Here is a 26,840-nt window from a genome sequence, read left to right as displayed (position 1 = left end):
CAGGATTTAGTGGGGGAGGATTGATTACAGCCAATCAATCCTTTTGTTTTGTTCAATTTATTACAGCTATCGAACTTTCTTCTTTTCACATTGCCCTATGTCGACTGTTGATTCCAGAAATTGCTCACATACGTTAGATTGTCGATTCGGTTAATAATTCATGATGTTCTGTAGCATAGCTTAAAAAAAAATTGTTTTTTTTCTGTTTTTAAATTATATTTATATGTTTACATTAAAAATAAATTTTAAAAATAAAAAAATATTATTTTTCTAAGAATAAGAGAACATGTCTCCCTTGTTTCATAATAACTAAATATTATTTTTATCGGTGAAAATACAAGTTGCTCAATAATAAAAGAAACTCGCTAAAAAATAAAATATAAAAATTACAAGTTACACAAGTAGTCTTTGTTTTATTTCTTTAAATTAAATAATTTTTTTTTTCATTCTCTTAATTTCTATTAATTCTAGACTTCCGAGGAATCTTTACAGTTTCGAGTAGTCCTTTTTAGTATTTAATTAGCATCTTTAATTACCTAATTAATATTGTTATAAATGGACCACTTTTCTTCTTGTATAGCTTACATCAGTCTGTTCTTCGAGAACATGCAGAGAACACATCTCCAATCAGACAATGCTCGACACTCTATCCAGTATCCACACATGAGTTCACGGGTTAATTGTCGTTTCTTAATTTCTTATACTTTTTTTTAAAGATTCTTTTGGTATTTATTTCTGTAAATTAATTTATGGAAATAAAACAAATTCCTTTTCACATATATGAAAAAGAAGCACATATGAAAATAAAACAATTCCCACATCCTTTTTTTTATATATATTTATTCTCATGAATCCCAAGTAACAATTAATGTTTTTCCAGAATGATTTACTGATAATTATAAAAAAATTATATAAATTATATCTTAAAGTTTTATTTTTGGGTTGAAATAGTTTTTTAACATGATTTTTTTAATAAAAAATTAAGTATAAAATAATATCATCTTGTATCGAGTAAATGCATGTATTATAAAATTATATGTTGGGGTCTCATCTAATAACTTAAATTATTGGATTAAGATAAATTTTTGACAACAACAATTTAAAAATAAAAAAGGAATTCAATCTATGATAAAAATATATAGTTTTTTTTATAAAAGAAAACATTAAACATCCAATGGAACGTTGATTTAATTTAATTTTCATGCTTTTCTCCGTGCACATATGACAATGGCTTTTTCGAAATGTTTATATATAACACATACAAGGATAAGAATGTTTTATTATATATATACAAACATATATTTTGTAACGAAGTCGACGATGGCTCTTTCGAACAGGCAGGTGAAGCAATGCGACAAAAGATATAACAGATCACATACATAGATAGCTAGAAGGGGTCCATTTGTGGATCCCGAATCTAATATTACTGGCCTGACCATCGCTCATCTTCGTCCTATCCCTGGCAGTACTGAACCATTATATATATGGCTATTAATTGGGACCTGGCCTCTGGACATGAAACACGAAATGGAAATGGAGCTGGAAAGTAATAGCAGCAAGGTTGGCAATGGGAAAGGGAAAGAGGAGGAGGAGGAGGAGGAGAAGAAAGAAGATAGCAAGAGGAGGAAGCTTGGAGGCATCAAAACAATGCCATTCATCCTATGTGAGTTAGCATTCAAGAGCTAATTAGAGTAAATATTTTTTTCTCTTAATTCAAACTCCCTATAAAGGAATTTCACTACAATTTCATGTCCACATGACATTTATTTATAATTGATTTCTGTTTAACTGTGAATGCAGCTCTTAATCTCTAGACCTGAATCGTTTTTAATTTATTTATAGTTAATTAAAGATGATTCTCACTGTTTTCAGGTGGTCCTGTGATTTATATTTCTCTGTTGTCTGAACTTCTCAGATAGAAAAATGAGAAACTACAGCGAGAAAATATTAAAATCAGTCGCTAACTAGCTAGGGAAACTTCTCAGAGACTCAGAATCTCTTCACCAGATTCACATGTAATTTAATTACTTGATTGAGTTCTAAATATTAAATAATGTGCAATTTAATTAAATGTGATATTTATTAAAATAATATTCTCTAATCAACTTTCACAAACTAATCCATCGAGTTAGTAGATAGATCATTCATAGTAAAATTAAAGAATTTATGAGAATTTTATACATTATAATCCATGACATAAGGGGATTCTTAGAAAAATAATTAGCCAAGTACTGTATAAATTTATACTGTATTGACGAGTTATTATAACATTAATCCTTTCTTCTTCTTTTTTTCTCCTTCCAATTTTGATACAGCAAATGAAATATGCGACAAGTTTGCTGCAGCTGGTTTCTATGCCAACATGATAACATACCTGACCCAGCAGCTGAACTTGCCTCTGGTTAAGGCCTCTAACACACTCACCAACTTTGGTGGGATGGGTAGCTTTACGCCACTCATCGGTGCTTTGATCGCCGATTCCTATGCCGGCCGGTATTGGACCATCATCGGTGGTTCCATTATTTACGAATTGGTAACTTCCTCACACCCTTTGTGTTTGAGCCAACGATGATATATTTAGTTACACATCCATATTGTTGAATCCACTTAAGTTTTAAACTAAAGAAAGAGGTGTTCATATATGTAAAGTACTTTTATACTCAAATATAATATTTTAATATATCAATATTATGCTGAATTGCTGATATTCACATTCTCTATCTATTATCCTATAATTTAGATTTTAAATTAAAAATAGTATTAGTTATATATGTCAGATTTAGTAAGGGACTTTATATATATAGAAAAGGGTGTTTTTATTATGGTGTTTCTACGTAACTTTTGCTTCTAGATGTTTTGTGCTTTTAATTTTTATTAATTAAAATGGAATGGTAATATTTAAATTTGTGATGACTTAATCATAAAACTCTAATATTATATTAAAGAATCAATTTAACTTAATAACTTAAGTTATTAGATGAGTCGTTAATATATAATTTATATTATTCTCTAATATTTTTTAAAAGTGCTTTTAGCTTGAAGAAAAACACTAAATTAATTTTTTTTAGTGATTTCTAATGGTTTTGATGCAGTGATGTCAAAATTTAAAAACAAAATCTAGAAAAAAATATTATTTTAAAATATTTTTAAGAAAAAAATTATTTTACAAAATGACTTACATCACAATCTCAAATACTCCTTAAATTAAAAAGTCATCACGGCAAATTATGGTTTACTGAGTAAAATTCTCTGGTGTTAATCTGATAAAGTTTGGATTAAGTTTGATTAAATTTGATTCCCATTGAGTCAACCATAATATTTAATGAGATAAATATTCTTTTGGAATTAAAACCTAGTTCGGGGCATACTTCTGATTGACGATTCTTCAATTCAATCTTTTAAGTCAAGTTGGGTTTAATAAGTCAAGTATCTTAATAATGGCCCCATAAATTCCTCACAAGTCAAAATGCTCGAACCTCAATGCTCCAACTTCCAGGACTTCAACTGGAGATTAGTTCAAGTCCTGTACCATTTAGACCAAAGTGATCTTATTGGTGATCTAATGTTGGGAGATGTGAAATAATTAAATTTGTTCAGACCACCGTACGTAGTTATGAACAATCTATACTCATTGTTATATATCATTTTTCGTGTATAAAATAAGATATTACGGTGGGTCAATTTGGACTTAACTATTTTCTAGAGTCAACTATAGTCAAGTGAAAAAAACCATCAACTTGCCAGAATATTAAATATTAATTTAACATGAAAATGGATTGAAGAATCTCCACATGACAAGTTTTTTATTTTATACTTGGGCCACAGGGAATGATCAGCCTAACAGTGTCAGCAGTGCTCCCATCACTGAGGCCACCTCCATGTCCATCTCAAGTGAACTGCAAAGAAGCCTCAAATTCTCAGCTATGGATCCTTTATATGTCGTTAATCCTCACTTCCATAGGCTCTGGTGGCATTAAGCCTTGTGTTGTAACCTTTGCTGCAGACCAATTCGACATGACCAAATCAGCTGTTGGGTCACGCAGCTGGAACTTCTTCAATTGGTACTATTTTTGCATGGGAATGGCGACATTAACAGCTTTGACTGTTGTAGTTTATATTCAAGACAACGTGGGTTGGGGCTGGGGTCTCGGAATCCCAGCTATCGGCATGGCTCTATCCATTGTAGCCTTTATATTTGGTTCTTCACTTTATAATAAATTAAAACCAGAAGGCAGCCCTTTGGTTAGATTGGCTCAGGTCGTCGTTGCTGCAGCGAAGAAGAGGAAAGAAGTGATGCCACTAGACCCTGGTATGTTGTACCAAAATAAAGAGCTTGATGCTGCTATTTCTGTCAACGGAAGGCTTTTACACTCCGATCAATTCAAGTAAGCAATGCTGACAGGATCCTCTTAAATAATGTACTTTTTTTCTATTTGATGGTCGGGTGGTATTCTCGGGCTAATTTGGCATACTGAAACTGTAATTATTAAACTTGTCTATAGATTGACCTACCAAATCTTAACTTAGAGCTGGTTTTTTAGCTGGATTTTAATTTGAACTGGTTTTGATAATAACTTGGTCATATTTAGATGATATGATGGGTTGATCCACAATTTTAATTGACCGGCTGAGTCAAAATCAAAGATTTGTTTTAAAAATAATAATATTATTTTAATAAAAAAAAATAAACCACGTTAACCCGGCAACTTAATGATCCAAGCCCTTCACTGGAATAGACTGTAGGCCGGGTCTAACTATGAGGGAGACTAAGAGCCAAATAATTAATTGTGTTGCATATGTGTTGGCAGGTGGTTTGACAAAGCTGCAATAGTAACAAATGAAGATGCAAAGGATTCAAAGTCACCAAATCTATGGAGGATTGCCACTGTCCACCGAATCGAGGAGCTAAAATGCATCGTCAGAATGCTGCCCATTTGGTCAGCAGGAATCCTACTTGTAACAGCTTCCTCACATCTCCATAGCTTTGTTATTCAACAAGCTCGGTCTATGGACCGTCACCTGTCGCACTCCTTTGAAATCCCACCAGCTAGTTTTTCCGTCTTCAGCATCCTAACAATGCTCATAGGACTTGTCTTGTACGAACGCCTATTCGTTCCCTTTGCTCGTCGCTTTACGGGAAACCCTTCAGGCATCACTTGCCTGCAAAGAATGGGCGTAGGATTCTTTATTAACATAATTGCAACTATCGTTTCAGCATTAGTTGAGGTCAAAAGAAAACAAGTCGCTGCTCTTCACAACCTATTGGATGCTCCTCAAGCCATTATCCCAATAAGTGTGTTTTGGTTACTTCCTCAATATATTCTCCATGGAATAGCAGACGTTTTCATGTCTGTAGGGCACATGGAATTCCTCTATGACCAATCACCAGAAACCATGAGAAGCACGGCCGCCGCACTCAATAGTCTAGAAGTTTCCATGGGGAACTACATAGGTACACTCGTTGTGTCCCTTGTTCACAAGTATACTGGCCAGAAAAATAATTGGTTGCCTGATAGGAACCTTAATGGGGGAAAATTGGATTACTATTATTGGCTTGTAACGGGGATCCAAGTTATAAATCTTGTGTATTATGTAATTTGTGCTTGGTTTTACACTTACAAACCCTTAGAGGAGGTCAAGGAAGAAGATGATGATGTTCCAGCAGAAGACGAAATTCAACACAAGCGGTTGAATTATGCTGAAGGGAATGGAGAGGTAGAACTTCGTAGGAATGTGATAGTATAGAATTTATCTAGGAGATTAAAACTAGCCATGTGAATTCTGTGCTTAAATTATAATGTTAAAATAAACCGTATTAAAAAATAATATAAATTATGTTTATGAGTTTCATCTATCAATATAAACTTCTAATTAAAATTAATTTTTTAGACAAACCGAGATTTTATACACATTTCTTATTTCTTTCTTGTTTTTTTTTTATTTTTTTCTAAAATAAAGTCAGAATTATAAATTTTATGAAAAATAAGGATGAAAATACACAAAGAATTTTCCCTGCTTGGTCTTGAGTCTTAACTCTAGTAGGGCAAATATCATGCTCCTGTAGGGTCATTTGATTGGGGTTTCACGACAATAACAAAGCTGATGAAGAGAATCAAGAGGACATTAGATCGAGTAGATAACAAGAGACAGGAACTTGGAGGCATCCCCATTTGTCCTCTTTGAGCTCATATCTGTTTTTACTTGACATCTTTTTGTTTCAATAGTTAGTAAAAAGAATGGCATGATATATCTGATGGCTTAATTGTTTTGCAATTCTGGGTTTGTGCTTTACGAAATACGAATTCTATTCATCACCAATTGTTTCTAGAACGATTAAGCTATCATGGTGCTATGAAATTCTGTACTTCTCAACCTGTTTCTCCACTAGGATAGTTGTCTGCGATCTCCTTGGATGCCCCGACAATAATGTCCCGTTCAATAGCTGTGCAAAATAAGGAACAAAACAATTTTATTGAATTTAGAAAGTGCAATTTTGTAAACTAACGTGGAAACTCCTAAAGCAGAAGATATCGAGTTTCTCTCAATCACATCTTTCTAATAAATATTAGAGTATGATCATCTTTCTAATAAAATATGACCAAACGATCACGAGTTTGAATTTTATATATTATTTAATTTTCAATTCTAAAAATATTTCACTGGAAGGCGTGTATTAGAGAATAATAATATGAATTATATCTTGGAGCCTAACATAATAATTTAAGTTTTTGGGTTGAGATGATTTTTTTATGCGAAAAAAAAGACAGAGGAGTTTCTAAATTGTAGACCTTTTTATTCTTTATATTGTTGCTTTTCTAACCTCGTGTTGTGGTTGATAAACTTTGTAATCTAATAAAATAATTATTAAACCCGATCTATTTTGATAGGCTAGTTGAAACCCATAAATTGACTTTGAATTCCTAGTTAAACTAGGTAAGTCATTGACTTAGTTAGACCTGATCCAAATCTAGTTAGGTCAATATTTTGTAAATAAAAAAAATAAAAAAAAAAAAATATTTTAACTTTTATTTCTTTAAGAAAATTTTAAATTATTTTCACTTTAATCTCAAATTGTTTTAGTAATTTAATCTAATAACTACTAACTACTCTACTAACTAGTTAGTAAAATGACCTCAACGGATTCGGGTGCTATTTACATTAAGGCCCCGTTTGTTTGCTAGAAAGTAGTTTCATTTTGGAAAGTGAATTATGGAAAAATAAATTATTTTTCGATGTTTGGTAGTGTAATGAAAAATAAGTTGGAAAACACTTTCCAGTGTTTCGTTATGTCATGGAAAATAGGCTAGAAAATAACTTATTAATGTTTATTTTTTTCAAGTTTATTAAAATAACGAGGAACAAATCTTACAAATTAAAAAGTTGAATGAGAATGAAATTGAAAAAAATATAATTTCATAAATTATCTCAAATAAAATAAATAATAATCAAAATAATAGAGATCAAATCTTAAAAATAAAAAAATTGAAAGATGAAGAAATTAAAATAATAATAATTAACATTTTATAAATTATTTCAAATAAAATAAGTAACAATCAAAAGAATGAGGACCAAATTTGATAGATAAAAAATTTCAATTAAAAAATGATAAGGGAAAAGCAAATAAAAATTATAAAAATGAGGACCAAAATTAATATAAAAATTAAATTCTAAGAGATAAAATTGAAAAACAAATATTAAAAACAAAATATATATAGCAATCAAAAGTTTGAGGATCAAATTTGATATAATCATCAAATAATATGACATTTCTAAATTTTTCACAACTTCCGGAAAGTGTTTTCTATCCAAAATAAAAGGAAAACACTTTCCTGAAAACCAAGCCAAATTTTTCTTTGACTGAAAAGTGTTTTTCGTTGATCAATTTTTCTAATGACAAACAAACACATGAAAATTTGAAAAATAATTTTTCAGAAATCACTTTTCAAGAAACAAACATAGCCTAAACACACATAAGAGAGAGAGTACTACATGGTCAAATATGGTGTGTGACTTATGAATTATTAGATCTTATTCAAATAATTATTTTAATGTATTTATAGATAAATAAAAAAAAATATTTTTAAAAAATATTCTGCATACGCTACAATACAAAAAAAACACTGTAACAAGAATAGTTGGTGCGACTACGGTGTGTGACTTATGACTTGTAAGCTTCTTTCTTTTGTCCTGCGTGAACTAAAAACAGTCATTACTAGCTAGCAAAGTCTAGTCAGCAATGCCATTTATTTTTTGTTCCCATGGCTGTTCAATTGTTGCAGCCGATTCTCATCGATACCTTTCCCTGTCTATTTTGCATTTACGTATTTTATAAATCCCGTTGGGGATTTGTTTTCTTTGATAAATCAGGTTTTTGTTGTTGCAAGCTGGTAGGTAAAACCTGGCTTGTATATATACAGTTGTTGGCAATATAAACCACCCCTACATGCACCTTCCTCAGGTTCATCTTCTTCTGTAAATTTTCAATAGGAATACACAGATCCACAAGTGTAGGGAACGAGAGTATCAAAATGCATGTAGGGCTCAGTAGGGATTTTTTTTTTATTTTTTCCAAATATTCTTTTCCTAGTGTACATAGAATAACACTCACACAACTTATAGATTCACAAGTAGATTTATTTTATCCCAGGTTTGATCTATACGATATAATATATCAATAATCTATTTTATTTTATTTTATTGTAAGATGCTCATCATGATAATCTGAGGAAGTTTTCGTCAATAAGCATGTGATTAATAGACATACATGCCGTAGATATAAGAGGTGAAGACGTTGACGTCAATAATATATACGGGTCTTAACTCTCCTATAAGTAGCCCTTTTAGCTTCCAGTACAGTAGCCTGCCCCCATATCCATTCACCTGGTTGGTTTCCTGACATTGGGAATTGGACCAAGAATGGAATCTCAGGACAATAAGAAATCTCATGAAGAGAAGCAGGAGGAGGTGAAGATCAAGGAAGATGATAAGAGAAAGAAACTTGGAGGCATTAAAGCAACTCCATTCATCCTTGGTAAGTTTGTTTTGCTTTATTAAGTTGGGCGGCCAAGAGCTGAAATGTCTGTTATTTAACCTCCATGTTTTTGCAGCCACTGAAATATTTGACAGATTCTCTACCATTGGTTTCCATGCCAACATGATAACATACCTTACTCAGCAGCTGAACTTGCCTCTTGTAAGGGCCTCTAACATTGTCTCAAACTTCGATGGAACCGCTAGCTTAACACCTTTGATCGGTGCTTTGATTGCTGACTCATTTGCTGGCCGATTTTGGGCCATTATCGTTGGTTCCATTATCTTTGAACTGGTTCTTATTCTCTTTACTCTCTCTGCATATATTTTTGTTTAATGTTGTAGCACTAAGTTTTTAATTAACTGAAGATCCATACATGAAAGTACGTAGAATCTTGATGCAGCTGTTAATAAGGTCTCTTGGGCTTTCAATGTAGTCGTCAAATCAATCTTTCTCGAATGCGCGCGTTTGTTTTCCATGTTATCATTTTGGATTCAAATTTAAGAATAGATTGCGAGAGAAGAATTTCTCATGAATGCACTAGTCCGATATGGGCTAGAGAAGGCTTTTACATGCACGAGGAGACAGTTTGGGAATGCAGTAAGCTTCTGATGCAGGTTGTACTGTGTTCCCAAACTGACACGAAGCTCATTGGTCGATCCAAACTAGTTAGTTCAGAAAGCCGAAGAATTAATTTGGCCCAGAAATGCTTAATTCGAAACTACAATACATTTCCGTGCATGCCATTTCCGCTGTATCACCAATAGATTCACATCTGTAATTATTACCACAGGGATTAATTAGCTTCACCACAACAGCACTACTGAAATCACTACATCCTCCACCTTGTCCAACGCTTGTGGACTGCAAAGAGGCTTCGAATTTCCAACTAAGCACCCTCTACTTGTCTCTACTCCTCTTAGCTATTGGCTTGGGTGGAACTAGGCCTTGTGTTATGACCTATGCCGCAGACCAATTGGATATGAGCAAATCAAGCGTCGAATCTCGAAGCTGGAACTTTTTCAATTGGTACTATTTTAGCTTGGGATTAGCAAGACTAACAGCAGTGAGTGTTGTGGTCTACATACAAGATAATGTGAGTTGGGGGTGGGGTCTTGGAATACCTACTATCGCCATGGGTATAGCTTTCATTGTCTTTCTAGCTGGTTCTCCGCTTTATACGAAGGTGAAACCAGGAGGAAGCCCATTGGTCAGAGTAACTCAAGTGATTGTTTCGGCTATAAGGAAGAGAAAAGCTGTGGCTCCAGAAGATTCAAGTCTCTTGTACCAAAACAAAGAACTTGATGCTGCTATATCTGTACATGGAAGGCTTTTACACACCCCTCAGTTCAAGTAAGTTGTGTTAAGCTCCTGATGTTGCTATATGTTTTCAAAATATCTTTAGAATGCTGAACAATATGGGAACACGACCTAGGCCAGTACCATGTGGTCATTGACCTTAAATTTGCTGTTGAAGAATTTCTGAACTGGCCTTCTCGTTTTTCAGGTGGCTTGATAAAGCAGCAGTAATGAAGGATGGTGAAGCAACAGATTCCAACCCACCAAATCCATGGAAGATAGCAACCGTGCATCGAGTAGAGGAGCTAAAATCCTTTCTCAGATTGCTTCCAGTTTGGGCAGCAGGGATTCTACTTGTCACAGCTAATTCACATAGTGGCAGCTTCAATACTCAACAGGCTTGGACTATGAAACGTCATCTGTCAAATTCTTTCCAAATTCCACCAGCTAGCATGTCCGTCTTTGGTATCCTGACCGGGATGACAGGGCTCGTTCTCTACGAACGCCTCTTCGTGCCCTTTGTGCGTAGATTCACAGGAACCCCTGCAGGCATCACATACCTACAAAGAATGGGCATAGGCCTAATCTTCAACATTCTCACGTCAATTGTTTCTGCATTGGTTGAGAAAAAGAGAAGAACGGTGGCAGAGCATCATAACTTATTGGATAACCCTAAAGCCACTGTTCCTATAAGTGTATTCTGGCTAGTTCCTCAGCTTTCCCTTCATGGAATATCAGAAATCTTCATGACTGTTGGACAGTTGGAATTTCTCTATGATCAATCCCCAGAAAGCATGAGAAGCATTGCTTTAGGGTTATTTTGGATAGCAAATTCTATGGGAAATTACTTGGGCACATTTATGGTGTCATTAGTTCATAAGTACACAGGCCACAAGAACAATTGGTTACCTGACAGGAACCTTAATAGAGGAAAGCTGGACTATTATTATTGGCTTGTAACAGGCATCCAAGTTGTAAATTTTGTGTATTTTGTAATTTGTGCCTGGTTTTACAATTACAAACCCTTGGAAGAAGACATGGAAGCAGATTTTAAAGCATCTGAAGATGGTGCTGCAGGGAATGGAGAGGTAGAACTTGGTACAACTGAAAAGGTTTGATGATATTATTTCATTGTAATTGTACTGTACAACATCATACCTCGTTTGCCTTCACCCAGTTTCTGTGAAGACATTCTTCCATGAATTAAGTTGCAACTACAGTATCTTTGATTGAATTATAAAATAGATTAATTTATCGAGTTATGTGAATTTGATCAGATTAAATTTTATTTTTTAAAATTTTTTTAATCTAAATTGCCTTGTTAAGCCGAACAAATTTTAGTATATTTGGAGTAATGTTTGAATATCAATATAATATTTTTTATTTATTTTAAAAAACATATTTTACACGGAGAAAAGGTAAAAAAATTGACTGCGTGTTCTATTTTTTTTTTTCGTTTTCATTCTGAAAAAAATATACAGCATTTGGGTCAATAGGCTATGGAAACTGGGCTAGGCTGGTTAGGGAATTTATTTGGGCCCGGTGATAATACCCTATTGGGCTTTTTATCCAACTTTCATTAAACCATAATGGCTCATTTAGAGAAACCATCTAATTTTGGAAACTCTGTAAGCAAATCTTCCTTTTCTTTGGTTTTATACTTTAATTTTTTTTTTAATCTTAATGTGTTTTTTTAATATTGTTTTTTAAGATTCAAAATCGAGGTAATAATAAGGAACGAATGTACCTACCACCTCAGTTAAATTCCAAGCATCTACAGCCAACCATTTTATTATTAATTTTTTGTTTTACGAATTATTATTGTTGTTAAATCTAATTCAATTTGAAGATTTGGTAAAAAAATGTAAATGTAGGATTTAAACTTAACTTTGAAGAAAATTTTAGTTAATCCGAATAAATTATTAACTTAGTGAAAATTGATTGATTTAATTTAATTAATTCTAATGGTGTAAATATTAATTTTGTTTTTAAAATATTATTTTAATAAAAATAAGTTTTCAGATTTTTTATAATCTAATTTCTGATGGAGTTAGAGAATGATGTATCAAACACTATTCTGAGAATGTTTGAGAATTGCACTGTATTATTTAAAATTTTAATTTTTTTTATTAAAAATTAATATTTTTTTTATATATTTTAAATTATTTTGATATATTAATTTTAAAAGTCACACTTCATGTGTGTGTGTCTGTTTTTTTTTTTTCAGATAGGTTGGAAAAGAGTATCTATTGGATGGGGTGAAATAACCCTCCTTAACCATCGAAGTTAAAACCGACCCATTTAGAAGAAAAATCAACCCATTTACAAGTTTTCTAACAAACTTCAAAATGACATTACATTAAAACCCCTTGATATTTTTCTCGCTCTCTGTTTGGTTACCGAGAAAACAAAAACAAAAACCAGGGAAACCAAAAACGAAAGAGAAAATTTCACAAATCAGTAGATCGAAGAAAGGAATCATTTCTCTTCTTCTCTGATGAAGGAGTTGACGGTGGAGTGCAACAATAGTTGCGGCGGGCCACAGCGGACACCAGAAGAAGAGAGGGTTTTGATTAGAGACATTGCAATTACTTCAGAAAATAATAGTAAAGAAGGCGATAGCTTTTATTTAATCACTCAACGGTAACATTAATTTCTTTATTTTTCTTCTCTGTGTGGGTTCTTAGTGTTATGAAGTTTGTGAATTAAAAAATATCAAAGTTTTGATTTAAAGAGTTAAATTCAAGTCTTTTTCTCTCCTGATGTTTGGATTCTTGTAGTGTTAAGAAGTTTTTAATGTTAGAAGTGCAAAGTGGGCTTGTTTTACTTTGTTGTTTTCTACTATAAAAATAGGTCTTTAGCTATCTGAAATTTCTTAAAAATGTATGTTTCAAGTCTTTTTTTAGAAGTAAGAGACTTTTATTGTTTAGGTGACAAGTGAGAACTTAGGAATTTACTTAGTAATGTTGTTCATTGTGTGTGTGGTAGAGAATGGAAGGTGTTTTTTGAATTGAGTTTCCGCTGGTAATTTTTTATTAATAAGGTTGCTGATATACCTTTTTGTTGGTTATAATAGATGGTGGCAACATTGGATTGATTATGTGAACCAAGAACAAACGAATGTTACTAATGATGGGTCATCTATGTTAGAGAATTGTGACGCGGTTAGTTCTTCAAGAAGGCCTGCTAGTATTGATAATTCTGACTTGATACATGACGCAAATTCTGAGGAGTCAAATGTTGGCTTTGAGATTCATGATACTTTATTAGAAGGCCGAGATTATATATTGCTTCCACAAGAAGTTTGGAACCAGTTGTATTCGTGGTGAGTTGTGTATGAAATTGTGGAAGAACAAAAAACATGACATTACTCTCTTGTTCTATTTTGTTTTCAGTCTTTGCATTTTTGAATTCCATTATTTACACCAGGATCAGTGGTTATAATCTTAATGTTTGCTAGGATTTTTATGATCAATACCCATATTAAATAGCTACTGCCAACATGAATAGAGAACATAGGTAGGAGTTTTTTTTATTGCCTTCCCATCATCACAAGCAATAAAAGATTGCTAAATTGCATCTTTCAATGGGCCACTGTTGTTTGGAGGAAAAACTAAAATGGGGGAAATGCTGTTATAATATGTTGGCGCTGTTGGGTATAGGTATGGAGGTGGTCCAGCATTGGCTCGGAAAGTAATCAGTTCAGGTCTTTCTCAGACAGAGTATGCTGTAGAGGTGTATCCTCTCCGTCTTCGGCTATTTGTTATGCCGAAGGGTGATCAGAGTACAATAAGAATTAGCAAGAAGGTATGAATTGAAATCTTTCATGATTTACTACTTTATCGAGCTACTCATTTTGTTGTAACTTGACTTAAGGACATGTTTGACGACTCAATTAGCATAGACTATCCAAAATTTCAACACTTGATCTTTTGAGTAACTTTGAGAATGTTTCTGAAATCAGTATTGGGTGTGTTTCTGGAAATAAACTAATTCTCGAGAACACTTAAAAAAAACTAGTAAATAAAAGGAAATTGCTAAAAATGTTAACACTTGACATTATGTTTACACCATCACAACAATGTTGCCCCATCTCATCGTGAGTATCACATCATCACCCCCTACAACTGTTACCCTAAATCCACCACAAAATTGTCATTTCTTCATCAAATTCATTACCCTGACCACCTCTATAACTACTATGTTGGAATTGTTGCAGCGAAATAGACATAAATTTGAAATTGCATACCTTGTTCGCCAAATAAATGCAGTTTCAACATTGGATTATCACAACTAATAAATAATTAGAGCCAATGTATCGGTTCTAAATGGCGTTTGGAATTTGAATACTACAATTTGAGTGGTAATAGTTTAAAGTCTCAATTGTAAGTTTTCATCTTATGAAATGTTCCCCATGTATATCTTGTGATTGCTTATCAAAAACTGAATCATTTTCACAGGAGACAATAGGAGAGCTTCACAAAAGAGCTTGTGAGCTTTTTGATCTGAACTTAGAGCAGGTAAAGGCTTGAAAATACCCCAGATATTTATTTTTATATTTTGAAATATAGATGGTAAGTTTCTTGTGAAGATATGTTGAATTATTCCTCGTATTCAATTTCTTATCAATTAGTATTCTTTCTTACAGGTATGCATTTGGGATTACTATGGCCAACGTAAACATGCTTTGATGAATGACATGGATAGAACACTTGACGACGCCAACTTACAGATGGATCAGGATGTAAGTCTTCTTGTACTGTGCCATAGTGTAAACTACTTGTTACTTTCTTATTTTAACATTTGACTTTTCTTTTGTTCTCTAACCATATACAGATTCTGGTGGAGGTTCATAACAATGCCAATGGTACTGCATTGAGTCGTTTTATAAGATCTGCCCAGGGCAATGGATCTACTGTGAAGGAAGCTAGTTCATTTCTTTTAGAGCCTTCTAAGTCAAGCTTATCCATTGCAGGAGGTTTATCTGCAAGCAGGGGTGCTTCTAGAGGCGGCAGCACAGAGCTATCACAAAGTCTGAATCTGACATCTCAAGGTAGGGAGTTGGATAACACATATGGGATCAGTACTGTTACTACAAGGGGGTCTTCTGGTGGCTTGATTGGGTTGCAGAACCTAGGGAACACATGCTTTATGAATAGTGCAATACAATGTCTTGTTCACACATCAGAGTTCGCCAAATATTTTCGGGAGGATTATCATCAAGAGATAAATTGGCAAAACCCACTCGGTATGGTGGTAAGTTTGATAATTGATGAACAGTATAAATCATGCTTATTTTCTTCCAAGCATGATTTTGAAATACTTAAAATTCTGAGTGAAAAGGTACCACTGGATAGCAAAAATTTCTTAGTTTTGAGTTTGTTAGATATCATCTAGTGTCTTGTTGATAAATAGCACAGTTTTCTTTTATGCCATGCATGAGTTCAGATGTTGATTGAGGGGCAATTTGTTTTTTGATTAATATAACCGTCTTTTTTTGGAAGTACAGTCTGTTGTTTCTTTCATAGGTTGTGTTCATGCTTATTTTTTTTTTCTTGAGTTGTTTAGATCAGATGGCAGTGATTGGTAGTTTGGTACTTACTTTATGTCAGGTATAAAATAGATAAAACCTTTCATTTGTATCATTCACAAGTAGAGCTTCTTAACTAATTTGAGCCCCTTTCAAACTTGGTGGGCTCAGCGACCTAAAATGTTTATAGGCATATGAACTATTGTTTAAATTAATAAAGGGACGGCATATGTTTTCACTCAAAATTTGTGTACTGCAATGTACAAGCATATATTTGAAGGCTTACAGATGTATCTGTGGACTTCCTGGGAAATCTCTGCATCCCACACATTGCTGTTTTCTACCTTCTGTATAATAATGTTTGTAGCATGGAAACATGCTTTGTTACTAATTTTTTGAGACTGCGGTAAAAATAAGGTCATAGAAATGATAAAAATAATGGCATCAGGGACACAAAATTTGAGTGAATGGATTTTTTAAGTTCTTTGTCCAGCCAGAACTTGGCGCTTGAGCAATTTTTTTAATTACGTAATTTTGATGTTTTTGAGTCCATGTTTGAGTTTCCTGTACACATTGCTTGCTTACTGAAGATATTTCTCATCAATGATAAAATAGAAGGCCGATTTTAAAAACTGTAAGGAAAGATTCTCCCCCCCAAACCCCCTCGTTGTTGTGTTTTTTATTTTTTGGCTACATTGATATGGCTGTTGGATACCTATGTAGCTTACCTTGGAAATGAGTTCCAGCCAATCAATAGACCTCTAGGTCAAACAGTGAGATGCAAAGCTCATCTATCACTAAGAATGATTGAATGGAAATTATTTTTAATGGATGGATTATATTAGGAGTGATTTTTTATTGATGGAAGTTTTATTCAGCTATTTAAGTATTGCAAGTCATTGTTGAACTATTCTGTTAATACTCTATTGAATTGAGTCAGCTGTTTTGTAGGGTGAGCTCGCTCTAGCATTTGGTGAGTTACTTCGAAGGCTGTGGGCACCTGGACGAACAGCAATTGCTCCTCGACAATTTAAAATGAAGTTGGCTCGATTTGCACCTCAATTTAGTGGCTACAATCAGCATGATTCTCAGGTTCTCAAGTGCAATGAACTTTTCACTAATGGTCTGTGTTGTTGCATTTTCTATGGATTATGCACAGTTTGTGTAAGCTAAATGGTTGGTATCATTGCAGGAGCTTTTAGCATTTCTTTTAGATGGTCTCCATGAAGATCTGAATCGTGTTAAACACAAGCCTTATAAAAAGTCTAAAGATGCTGATGGTCGTCCAGATGAAGAAGTTGCTGATGAGTATTGGGCAAATCATATTGCTCGTAATGATTCTATAATTGTTGATGTTTGCCAGGTGCATATTATAATGATTACTCAAACTTGCTTACATCAAATCCTTGGTTTTTTTGGTCTTGGATGAACTGACCGGACATATATAGGATGGTATTTGATAGTGTGCAGCTAAATGATGCACACACGCACAGGCACACCAAATAATTGTGCATGGTTTTTTTCTTATGAAATAGTTTTGATAACCATGAAACCAAAGTTGGGGAAAACAAGAGATTTAGAGTTATGGAAAAGCATTTTAGAGTACAAGGTTTCATCCAAGCAGGACTAAAATAGAGTTCATGTATCATAATCCTAGCAACATGAATGGAGGTGTTAGTTTGATTTGAGTAAAGGCGCCTCAATGTGACCATTTCTGGCACCCAGGGTGGTGAAATTAAGAAACATTGCTGGGTATCATGCAAGTATAGATCCCTAGTTTGTTGAAGGGTACATTCTATATAATTGTGATTAGGCCTGCGCTAGATTCATGATGTGGTAATCCATGCTTCGTGGTGAAGATGCAATTTTTAATAAAATATACAGCAGGAATATTAAGATGAATGTTGGAAAATGCTTGAAATGGTTAAATAAGAGGTGATTGCAATTTGTAGGAAGAGTAAAAAATATTAAGATAAATATGCCAATCATTGAGGGCAGGTCAAGACAGGGTCATATGAGGATGTACTGGTGCAGGTGAGTGATTGAATTTAGTGTCGTTCCAAAATCCACAAAATTCAACCTATACAAATTTTTCAAGGAATTCTTTGATGTGAAGCTTGGTATTCTTGCTTCATACTAAAGATGTGCTAATTGTTATGCTTCCATGTGGACACATACACCAATTAATTGCCCTCATTCCACTGTTTTTGCTGTTCTAAATTCATGCTAAATTGTACTGTTGACTGTTTCACTATTCACAGGGCCAGTACAAGTCGACTTTGGTTTGCCCTGAGTGCCATAAAATCTCTGTTACATTCGATCCCTTTATGTACCTCTCTTTGCCACTTCAATCCACCACTACACGTTCTATGACTGTTACGATTTTTACTTGTGATGGAAGTGCCCTGCCATTTTCTTGCACTGTGACTGTTCCAAAGCAGGGGCGATGCAGGGACTTGATCAATGCGCTTAGCAGTGCTTGTTCCTTGAAGAATAATGAAGACCTTAAACTTGCTGAGGTTAATAGCATTGACTGTTGTTACTCACGTTCATAAAATTATGGATGTGCAATTCCTTGGCTTGACTTATTGGAACATATTGTTCACAGGTACGGAACCATTTGTTTCAAAGATTTTTAGAAGACCCCTTAATATCCCTTTCCATGATCAAAGATGATGACCACCTTGTTGCCTACAAGATACCAAAGTCTCTGAAGAAAACACTTCTGATTAGGTTGATTCATCGCCGCCAAGAACAGTATGTATTATCTGATCTGTATATTCATACCCTACACCAATTGTTGCCTTTGTTTGTCTGGAAGGCGCTGTGCATTAAGTTGCTTTATATTTCTATCTGTTTGTACTTGCTTGTGTATGCATCTGTTTGGATCTCTTAATTATTAATTGAATGACAGGGAAATGGGTGCTACACAGGCTGCTCAACATTGGAAACCCTTTGGAACACCTCTTGTCTCTCTGATCTCGCGTGATGAAGTAATTACAAGAGGTGACATACAGACAGTAGTTAACACAATGCTCTCGCCTTTGTTAAGATCTGAAAGTTTGAGACAAGCTGATACTTCTGAGCCTTTCCTGTCTTTGGCGGCATCAGAAAAGCGCCGTGACAGCAGTTCTGGTGAAGCGTGTAGTAATTCTATGTCAGATTCAGTGAACAAGGATGGTAATGCAGTAACATTGTTCAAACTACCTCTCCAGTTGGTTGAGGAAAGTAATGCATGTGTTGATCTTTCTGTGGGAGAAGACAAGGCAATTAAATTATCCTCAACATCAACATCAGTACTTGTATATGTTGATTGGTCACGGGAGCTCTTAGAAAAGTATGATACTCATTACTTGGAAAACTTGCCTGAAGTGTTCAAGTATGGACCCGTGAATAAGAAGGCTCGTACTGAACCTCTCTCCTTGTACACCTGTCTAGAAGCTTTTCTGCGTGAAGAGCCTTTGGTGCCTGAAGATATGTGGTTAGTGTCTATTATTCCCCCACATGCAATTTTTTATTTGAATGTAGACCAATCCTTAATGGAATATCATTAGTTGGCATTTTCCTTGTGCATTTGCATGTCATAGAATTATGTATTGTTCACATGTTGAAGGTAAAGGCATTGCACTAAAAAATTAGTGTGAATATATCTGATGCAGGTACTGCCCAAAATGTAAGGAGCGACGGCAAGCAAGTAAAAAGCTTGACTTATGGAGGCTTCCAGAAGTGTTAGTCATCCATTTGAAAAGGTTTTCGTTTAGCAGATCAATGAAGCATAAACTAGAAACTTTTGTCAACTTTCCTATTCATGACTTTGACTTGACAAAGTACATAGCCAACAAGAACAACACTCAACGTCAACTCTATGAACTTTATGCATTGACCAACCATTATGGTGGCATGGGAAGTGGGCACTACACTGCACATATCAAGGTGAGCATGGAAGGAACTGATAATAGGTGTATGATTTAGAAGATTGGTGTGCAGCTCATATTATTGGCTAGTATTGACAGTTTCCAAAGAAAGGTTCAATAGTGGTGCTAATTAATTTGAAGTTAGATAAAATGTTTGGGCATTAAGACCTTTCTACAGCTCATTCATGTGTTTGATAAGGTAGTCTGTTCAAGTCTTTATGTGTTGTGATTAGTAGATTTAGGAGCTAAGCTGACAGAACATTTCTGTTTATCCAGTTTCTGCTTCTAGATCTAATCGTGGGGCCATGGGCTTTCCAGTGATTGGTTCATTTCTTAAACTTTTAGGATTCAGCATGCATTCCTTTTCTTCTTTTTTAATCTCTTTATTTTTATTTATACCTGTATTGTGCAGCTTCTGGACGAGAACAGGTGGTACAACTTTGATGACACCCACATATCACCTATAAATGAAGAAGATGTGAAATCAGCTGCTGCATATGTTCTCTTTTATCGACGGGTGAAGACAAGTGATGCCATTAGCAATGGAGGAAAGTCTGGTTCTGGTCATAACAATGGTTCATCCCAGAAGTGAACTTACTTTTGTGGTCATGCCTTCTTGCCAAATAAGTAAGGTATGTGGTTCAGGTGCTCTTTGGGTGCAAAATACAACTTAAAGCAAGCCTTTTGTAATTGAATTCCTCTACTTATAGATAGACATTCCAAACTTTTTTGAAGTTCTTAAATGGTATCTCACTTTGGAAAAATATTTAATCATTGCTAAGTGTGATTATGAAAGTGAGCAATAGCATCTAATGTTTGGGTGAAATTGATTAAGGACGATCCTCGTATTGAAAGAGTGCTTTGCTTGTCGGAAAGGAAGCTGACATAGGGAACCAAATTCATTTTATTGGCTAATTACCCCCACCCTTAACCCAGCGAACCCACTCACAGTAAGATTTTGCTTTCGGTGGGACTGAACTTACTTTTGCCTCAGAGGGGTAAGAAGTAGAAGAAATGTCTTGGTTTCTAGTAATAACACCAGATTTCTGAGATGGCACTGGCTGATTTTTTCGGGCTTCCTTTTCACGCATTACCGCTGAAGTGTGATTCTAATTATAGAAGTACATAGCCAGGGATGAAATACCTTATTTGATTTTTCAACTAAAAAAAACAAGAGAAGAGGAGCAAGAGGGGAAAAATAGAAGTAGAAGTAATGAGATGGCATTTACTAAATTTTTAATCCATGACATTTTCTAGGTTTTAAAGAATTCTTAGGGGTAAAAATAAGTCACTTAGGCTTTTACCAAAACAACACAATGTGAAGTTGCCATATCAGGGGCAATTGGTATAAAACTATAGCATGCTAGGTAAACTATCCTTTATTTCAGCCCTCAAGGAGACATAAAACCAGGTCTACCATTTTCTGATCATAAAGTAGCTAGCCTGTCCGTCATAAATAATTTTTTATTATTCAAAAGGCACCCAAAATTAATGGGATTCTCATCATAAAAGTCTAGAACTTGAGATTTTGGCCATCTCTATACATGTTGGACCATTCCCAGTCCAATAAGCAGAATCGTTATGGATTATGAAATTCTTTTTCTGGGATCATTTGAGTGGATCCACTACTAAGTTGTTTTTACTTGAATTCCCATGTCCACTGCTTCATACTCACCATGTATTGTATTTCTTACCAACATTCTTCTCCTTAACAATGGATTTTGTGTTAATAATCAATGTTGTTTTGATTTTATATGAAATTTATCTGATGATGTTGTGCGTTGCAGATTCCTAGGCTTTATTCTGTGTTAACACAAATACTGGTCATAAAAGCCATTGAGGTGCATCAAGTGGCAAAGCTAACTCTATAAAACATGGGGAGATGTCCTTGCCAGTTCTGAAGGTAAGGGCACCCAACGATTGATAGTTCTGTATATCATGAAGCTTTCTGGACTTCAATTTTGTAGACTAATTAAATGATGGAAGAAATAGGCAAGTCTAGGACAACTCGATTTTTCTGTATAAAACAATTAGCACACACACCCTTTGTCACTGTGAGGGAAAAGAACAGGCACATTCTCTTTTATTCTGAGGATGTCTGATTTAGCTGCTATAATTCTGCTATTGTCGCTAAAATTGTCTTGTTTCTGAAAGGCAGTTTTGTGTAACAAGTTAGCCTGCATTCATTCATCATCCACAAGGTTATTTTGAGTGGCTTAGTGTCTCTCAATGATGCAAAAAATCACATATACATCCAAAATTGGTTGTTTTTTTTTAAAATTATTTATTTTGAGATTGGTGGTCCGCCAAAATATTTTAATAGCTCGATTATATCCAAAATTAAACACACTCACCCATAGTTTAATAAAAAACCTTAATATATATTTTTTAATCATTTAATAACAATTAAAGTATTATAACTTAGGAGCCTGTGGAACGATTTTGAAATGTGTTTTAAAAAAAAATTGAATTTTTTTTTTGTTTTAAATGATTTTTTATATATATTTTTAATTGTTTTAATGTGTTGATGTAAAAAATTAAATTTTAAAAATAAAAAAAATATTAATTTAAAATATTTTTAAGTAAAAATTATTTTTAAAAGTAATTATTATTATACTCGGGCAAGAAAAAGGCATGAGATTATGGGTTTGAATCCTGGAGACGAGAGCCATTTTTCTCTCCTTTTTGTATGTTCAGATATTTTGAAATTTGAAGTTTACAAGCCTTTTATATTATTATTTTTATGAAAATAAATAGAGAATTAAAAAAAGAAGAAAAATTAGGGTTATTGAATGAGAATGATTATTCTCTAGTAAGTACACAAGGCTCTAGTTGTTCCAGTTACAAAGGATAGTTGCTCTCTAAACAAAGCACCTCTCAGCTCCCCGTTAACCTTGTTGTTGATCTTGGTGACCAATTCCTATGGGTTGACTGTGACCAAAATTATGTGTCCTCTACATACCGTCCAGCACTTCGGGGCTCAGCCCTTTGCTCATTGGCTAGAGCTCATGGTTGTGGTGATTGCTTCTCAGGGGCCAGACCAGACTGCAACAACAGCACTTGCGGTCTCACGCTTGACAACACCGTGACTAGCATTGCCACGAGTTGCGAACTAGCCGCAGACAAATAGGTCAAACCCTAGCAGGGAAGTGTCCGTGCCACGATTCCTATTCTCTTGTGCCCCAAGATTTTTTTTCAGGATCTTGCTACTGGTGTTGTTGGAATTTGATGGAAACGCACACTCTGTAAAAGTTTTTGATTTTTGATATTTTATTGTCTATTTAATGTTCAACATACCTTGGCTATTTATAACCTATCATCATAGTTCTATTAAAAAAAATTACAACTACTAATAGTAATAATCCAAATCTAAGATATAAACAAAGATGGCTGGTTGAATCAGAACTCCTCGAACTCAGAACTCTAAAGATTCTAATCTTGTCAGCTTCTGTTTCTGATTTTCAGTTGGACTCTGCCGAAACTTTGGAAACCCTTGGTTCCCATCAGAATTGGAAGGGATGGAGTTGCGTTTCCTTCTCCTTCTGCTTTTAGCTTCAATAGAAAATTTGCAATCTGCTTAACATCTCTTGCACCCTCAAAGGGTGTCAAAATATTTGGTGATAGTCCTTACAACTTCCTTCCTAACACTTAATTTGACCTCTCACCCATATACACCACTCTTTTTAACTCAATAAGCACAGCTTCAGCTTTCAGCCTAGGCAAGCCTGCGGCCGAGTATTTCATTGGTGTGAAATCTATCAAGATTAGTGACAAAGCTGTCCCATTGAATGCAACATTGTTGTCTATCAATGGCGAAGGAAACACAAATTAGCAAAGGACCCCACACACTGTTTTGGAGGCATCTATTGTCAGTGCTGTGACCAAGGTATTTATCAACGAGGCTGCAGCTGTGAGCATCGCTAGTGTGGCTTCTGTGGCACCTGTGTGCTTTTTAGCAGAGAAAATATTCTCAGCACACGTTCGGGGCCTGCTGTGCCAGCTATCCCTCTTGTTTTGCAGTATGAGAAGGTGATTTAGAGGATATTTGGTGAAAATCCAAATGGTGCAAGGTAGTGATGATGTGCTGCGTCTTGGATTTGTTAAGTCCAAACTTCTCCCTCAATTTCTTTTTTTATAAATTTTTTACCGGTGAATCACCAACGAAATCAAATTTTTTAAATTGTTTATGTAATTTTTGTTTAGTTGTTGAATTTTTATAATTTGTAGTGTGTATATAAAAAAAAGAAAAAATATAGTAAAAGTGAAGGTGTGTGTTTGTATTTGTTTTATGGATGTTTTATTTATTCATTTTATTTTATTTTATGATAAAATTGCAAAGGCAAAAGAAGAATTTAATATTTTGATTTGCTCACGATAAAGAATTACGAACTTATACGTAAGTTGTATTTCTAATATTCGATGAAAAGATAATTTTTAAAACTTCTTTAACACATCAAAGCCACGAAGCAGCTTACCTCAGGTAGGGTGTTTTAGTGGTGCTAATATCTTCCCTAACCACAACCAGTTCCTTACCCGTGAATCTCTAACAATACCAGCACATTTGGGTTTCCTAGTAGCCCTCAATTAAATACTAGGTGGCGACTCCCAAGAACCAATCAAGCTAACGAAACGAAAAAAATCACCAACGGCGCCACGCGGGTGACGTGCAACACTTCTCACTTGCGACCACATTAAGGTAAGATTTTTTCTTCTTCTTTTTTCATGTTTTCTTTTCACTATATTTGTTTTTTTTATTTTATTTTTTATTTTTTTTTATCTTAATAATTGTATGAATATTGTTGTAGGATTTTTTTTCAGATAATTTTCTTCTTCTTTTTTCCAAGCGTTTTGAGTATTATAAAGTGTTGATTTATATTAATTTAATTATTTTATAGTTTTGTAAAATGATTTTTTAAAATATTTTTAAATAATTACTAACGGATTTACATACGGTATTTTTTGAGGGAAATACCGACGGAATGAAGCGGATAATTTTTTTTTCTGCTCGCCTTTTTCGTCAGTAAATCCACCTGTAATAATATTTTTTTATTACCAACAGACAAAAAATTACCGACGAAAGATTCACCGACGGAGCATTTCCGTCGGTGATTTTATTGGTAAATTAATTACCAACGGAATGACAGTACAAATACCGACGGAAAATTCCGTTGGTAAATCTAAAGATTGTGGTTGTCAAATCCCACGACTTCAACTGTTATTTATTTAATCTATTTTAGCAAAAAATACTTTGAAGATTACATTATTATTATAAAAAATATATATTTCAAGGACTAAAATGAAACATGATATGAAGAACTGAGGGTGGATTTGCTTTATAATACTACATGATATTACAATTTTGTCGGTGGTCCATAATTTTGTTTTTCCTTTCATTTATTAGCAAAGCTCCCTCTCATTCATCCCACTCCCCTCGATAGGTTAGAGGATTAATTTATATAAAAAAGGATTAATTAGCAGTTGGTTAGCAAATCTTATATTTCGAATATCTTCAAACACTAAAATAGGATAGAGATGTTCATAAGCTCAAACTTGTATTTCATATTCGGAGTCTTTTCTGTGTAATTAACGCAACCGATGCAGAGATTATTTGTTCTCTTTTTTATTCATAATAAAAAAATAAAAAAGTAAGGCAGAAAAGAGCTGAGCCCTTTTGCTTGACATTGCATTTTGGTGCAATACTCCACCAAGTCACCTTACAGATTATTTAACCCATCACTAGAGACAGAAAAAAAAAAAAAAATCTAAATGACTTTACTTAATTTTTCAATGATTAGTTTTCAGTATAATTATTATTTTTTTATTAATAATATTCTGATTTAGATAGTTTAGTATAGAGTATATCTATCATGTCAAATCATATTTATTCATGATATTATAGTCATTGATTATTTGAATAAGATTTGAAATTCTTTTCAAATTTCATCCTACGCAGAGATATTTAATAATCAATACTATTTGAGAATATGTGAAATATTTTTTCTAATTCATCTTGGGTGACGAATCATCTCTTAATCACTCAAAATCTTCATGTAGTTTAAGTTATATCTAATGTCTATTCATTTGTTATATTTATCAAGATAATATATAATATGATAAAAAATAATATCTTTTATATAAAATAATTTAGTGATTTTAAATCTAAAAATTATTTACACAACTGTCATGTAAATGTTTTTATAAACATAAATAATAATTTTTTAAAAAAACTTAGCATCAGAACTTCTAAGCGAATCCATTACCGATCCCTACGTTCCCTGTAGAAAATAATTTTTTTCAAAGTTACGTCAATTTACGTAAAACTCTGGAAAGTGACTTTATAACTTACACTAAAACAATGGCCAGTAATTGTAAATGGCCTCTGAATAAAGTGTGCCATGTGAACAGAACAGGTATCTTCAAAGTGAATTATATTCCTTGACATGCTATGTACTTAAATATCAAGCAAAATTGTTACAGTATGACATGACAGAAATTGTTACTTTTGGTGAGCGTAGCAAGGAACTTGGTAGCCATGTTTGCAAGAAGATTAATTAAGTTACAAGCTACGAAGAAGAAGCCAATAGACTTGATAAGCCTATTTCTCTGTCAGTTTTCGTTCCAGGAACTGTAAGAAGGTGATCCAAACTCTTGCTATAGAGGCTCACTCGTATATGGAATAGACAGTGCTCTCTCCTTGCTTGAGATTTAATTATCTTAATTTGAAGTATAGAGTACTGCTATATTTAACGAAAAAATAAATGACAGTAATAATACACTAACACAGTGACAGTCATTGTAATTTATTCAATCTTTGAACAATTCTTACATGTGAATATTAGTTAAAGTTTCATTATAAAATATACGTTTCATTCATCAGTATTATAAAGTGTGTGATCGACTAGAAAAGAGAATATTTTTTATTTAAATCCTACCACTGATTGTATTTTTTAATCCACGTATAAGTGTGTGATAGACTAAAAATCTCGAGTTGACAGGTTTTTCTCCGTGGTTTGATGCTTCAGAATGACCATTCACCCATAGATCATGTTAAAAATTGTATCCATGA

The 26,840-nt window shown here is 33.8% G+C and overlaps 2 protein-coding genes across 5 annotated transcripts; both read left to right on the top strand.

Annotated features, from left to right (window-relative positions):
• Nucleotides 1–1,405: 1,405 nt before the first annotated feature.
• On the top strand, nt 1,406–11,589 carry LOC18109809 (uncharacterized). Its single transcript, XM_024602985.2, has 9 exons — nt 1,406–1,663; nt 2,316–2,533; nt 3,826–4,385; nt 4,809–5,707; nt 8,494–8,534; nt 8,956–9,031; nt 9,108–9,325; nt 9,825–10,384; nt 10,539–11,589. Exons 1-9 carry the CDS (start codon nt 1,516–1,518, stop codon nt 11,446–11,448), a joined length of 3,630 nt encoding a protein of 1,209 aa, XP_024458753.2. The 5' UTR covers nt 1,406–1,515; the 3' UTR covers nt 11,449–11,589.
• Nucleotides 11,590–12,592: 1,003 nt separating this feature from the next.
• Nucleotides 12,593–23,068, top strand: LOC7479647 (ubiquitin carboxyl-terminal hydrolase 5). 4 transcript variants are annotated; one of them, XM_052453974.1, is made up of 16 exons: nt 12,595–12,973; nt 13,407–13,655; nt 13,993–14,137; nt 14,791–14,850; nt 14,979–15,074; nt 15,167–15,197; nt 15,306–15,586; nt 16,812–16,952; nt 17,053–17,223; nt 18,122–18,379; nt 18,469–18,617; nt 18,775–19,341; nt 19,520–19,793; nt 20,187–20,406; nt 21,562–21,677; nt 22,807–23,068. In XM_052453974.1, the coding sequence occupies exons 1-14, from the start codon at nt 12,828–12,830 to the stop codon at nt 20,364–20,366; spliced, it is 2,748 nt and encodes a 915-aa protein (XP_052309934.1). In that variant the 5' UTR covers nt 12,595–12,827; the 3' UTR covers nt 20,367–20,406; nt 21,562–21,677; nt 22,807–23,068. The 4 variants fall into 4 exon arrangements, with proteins under 4 accessions (XP_052309932.1, XP_052309933.1, XP_002308863.1 ...); XM_052453972.1 differs by having other exon boundaries at nt 12,593–12,973; nt 15,167–15,586; XM_052453973.1 differs by having other exon boundaries at nt 12,593–12,973; nt 15,167–15,586; nt 22,744–23,068.
• Nucleotides 23,069–26,840: the final 3,772 nt, after the last annotated feature.

Source organism: Populus trichocarpa, chromosome 6 (assembly GCF_000002775.5).
Source record: "Populus trichocarpa isolate Nisqually-1 chromosome 6, P.trichocarpa_v4.1, whole genome shotgun sequence".
Lineage (NCBI taxonomy): Eukaryota > Viridiplantae > Streptophyta > Magnoliopsida > Malpighiales > Salicaceae > Populus > Populus trichocarpa.
This window is presented reverse-complemented; position numbering and strand designations above follow the sequence as displayed.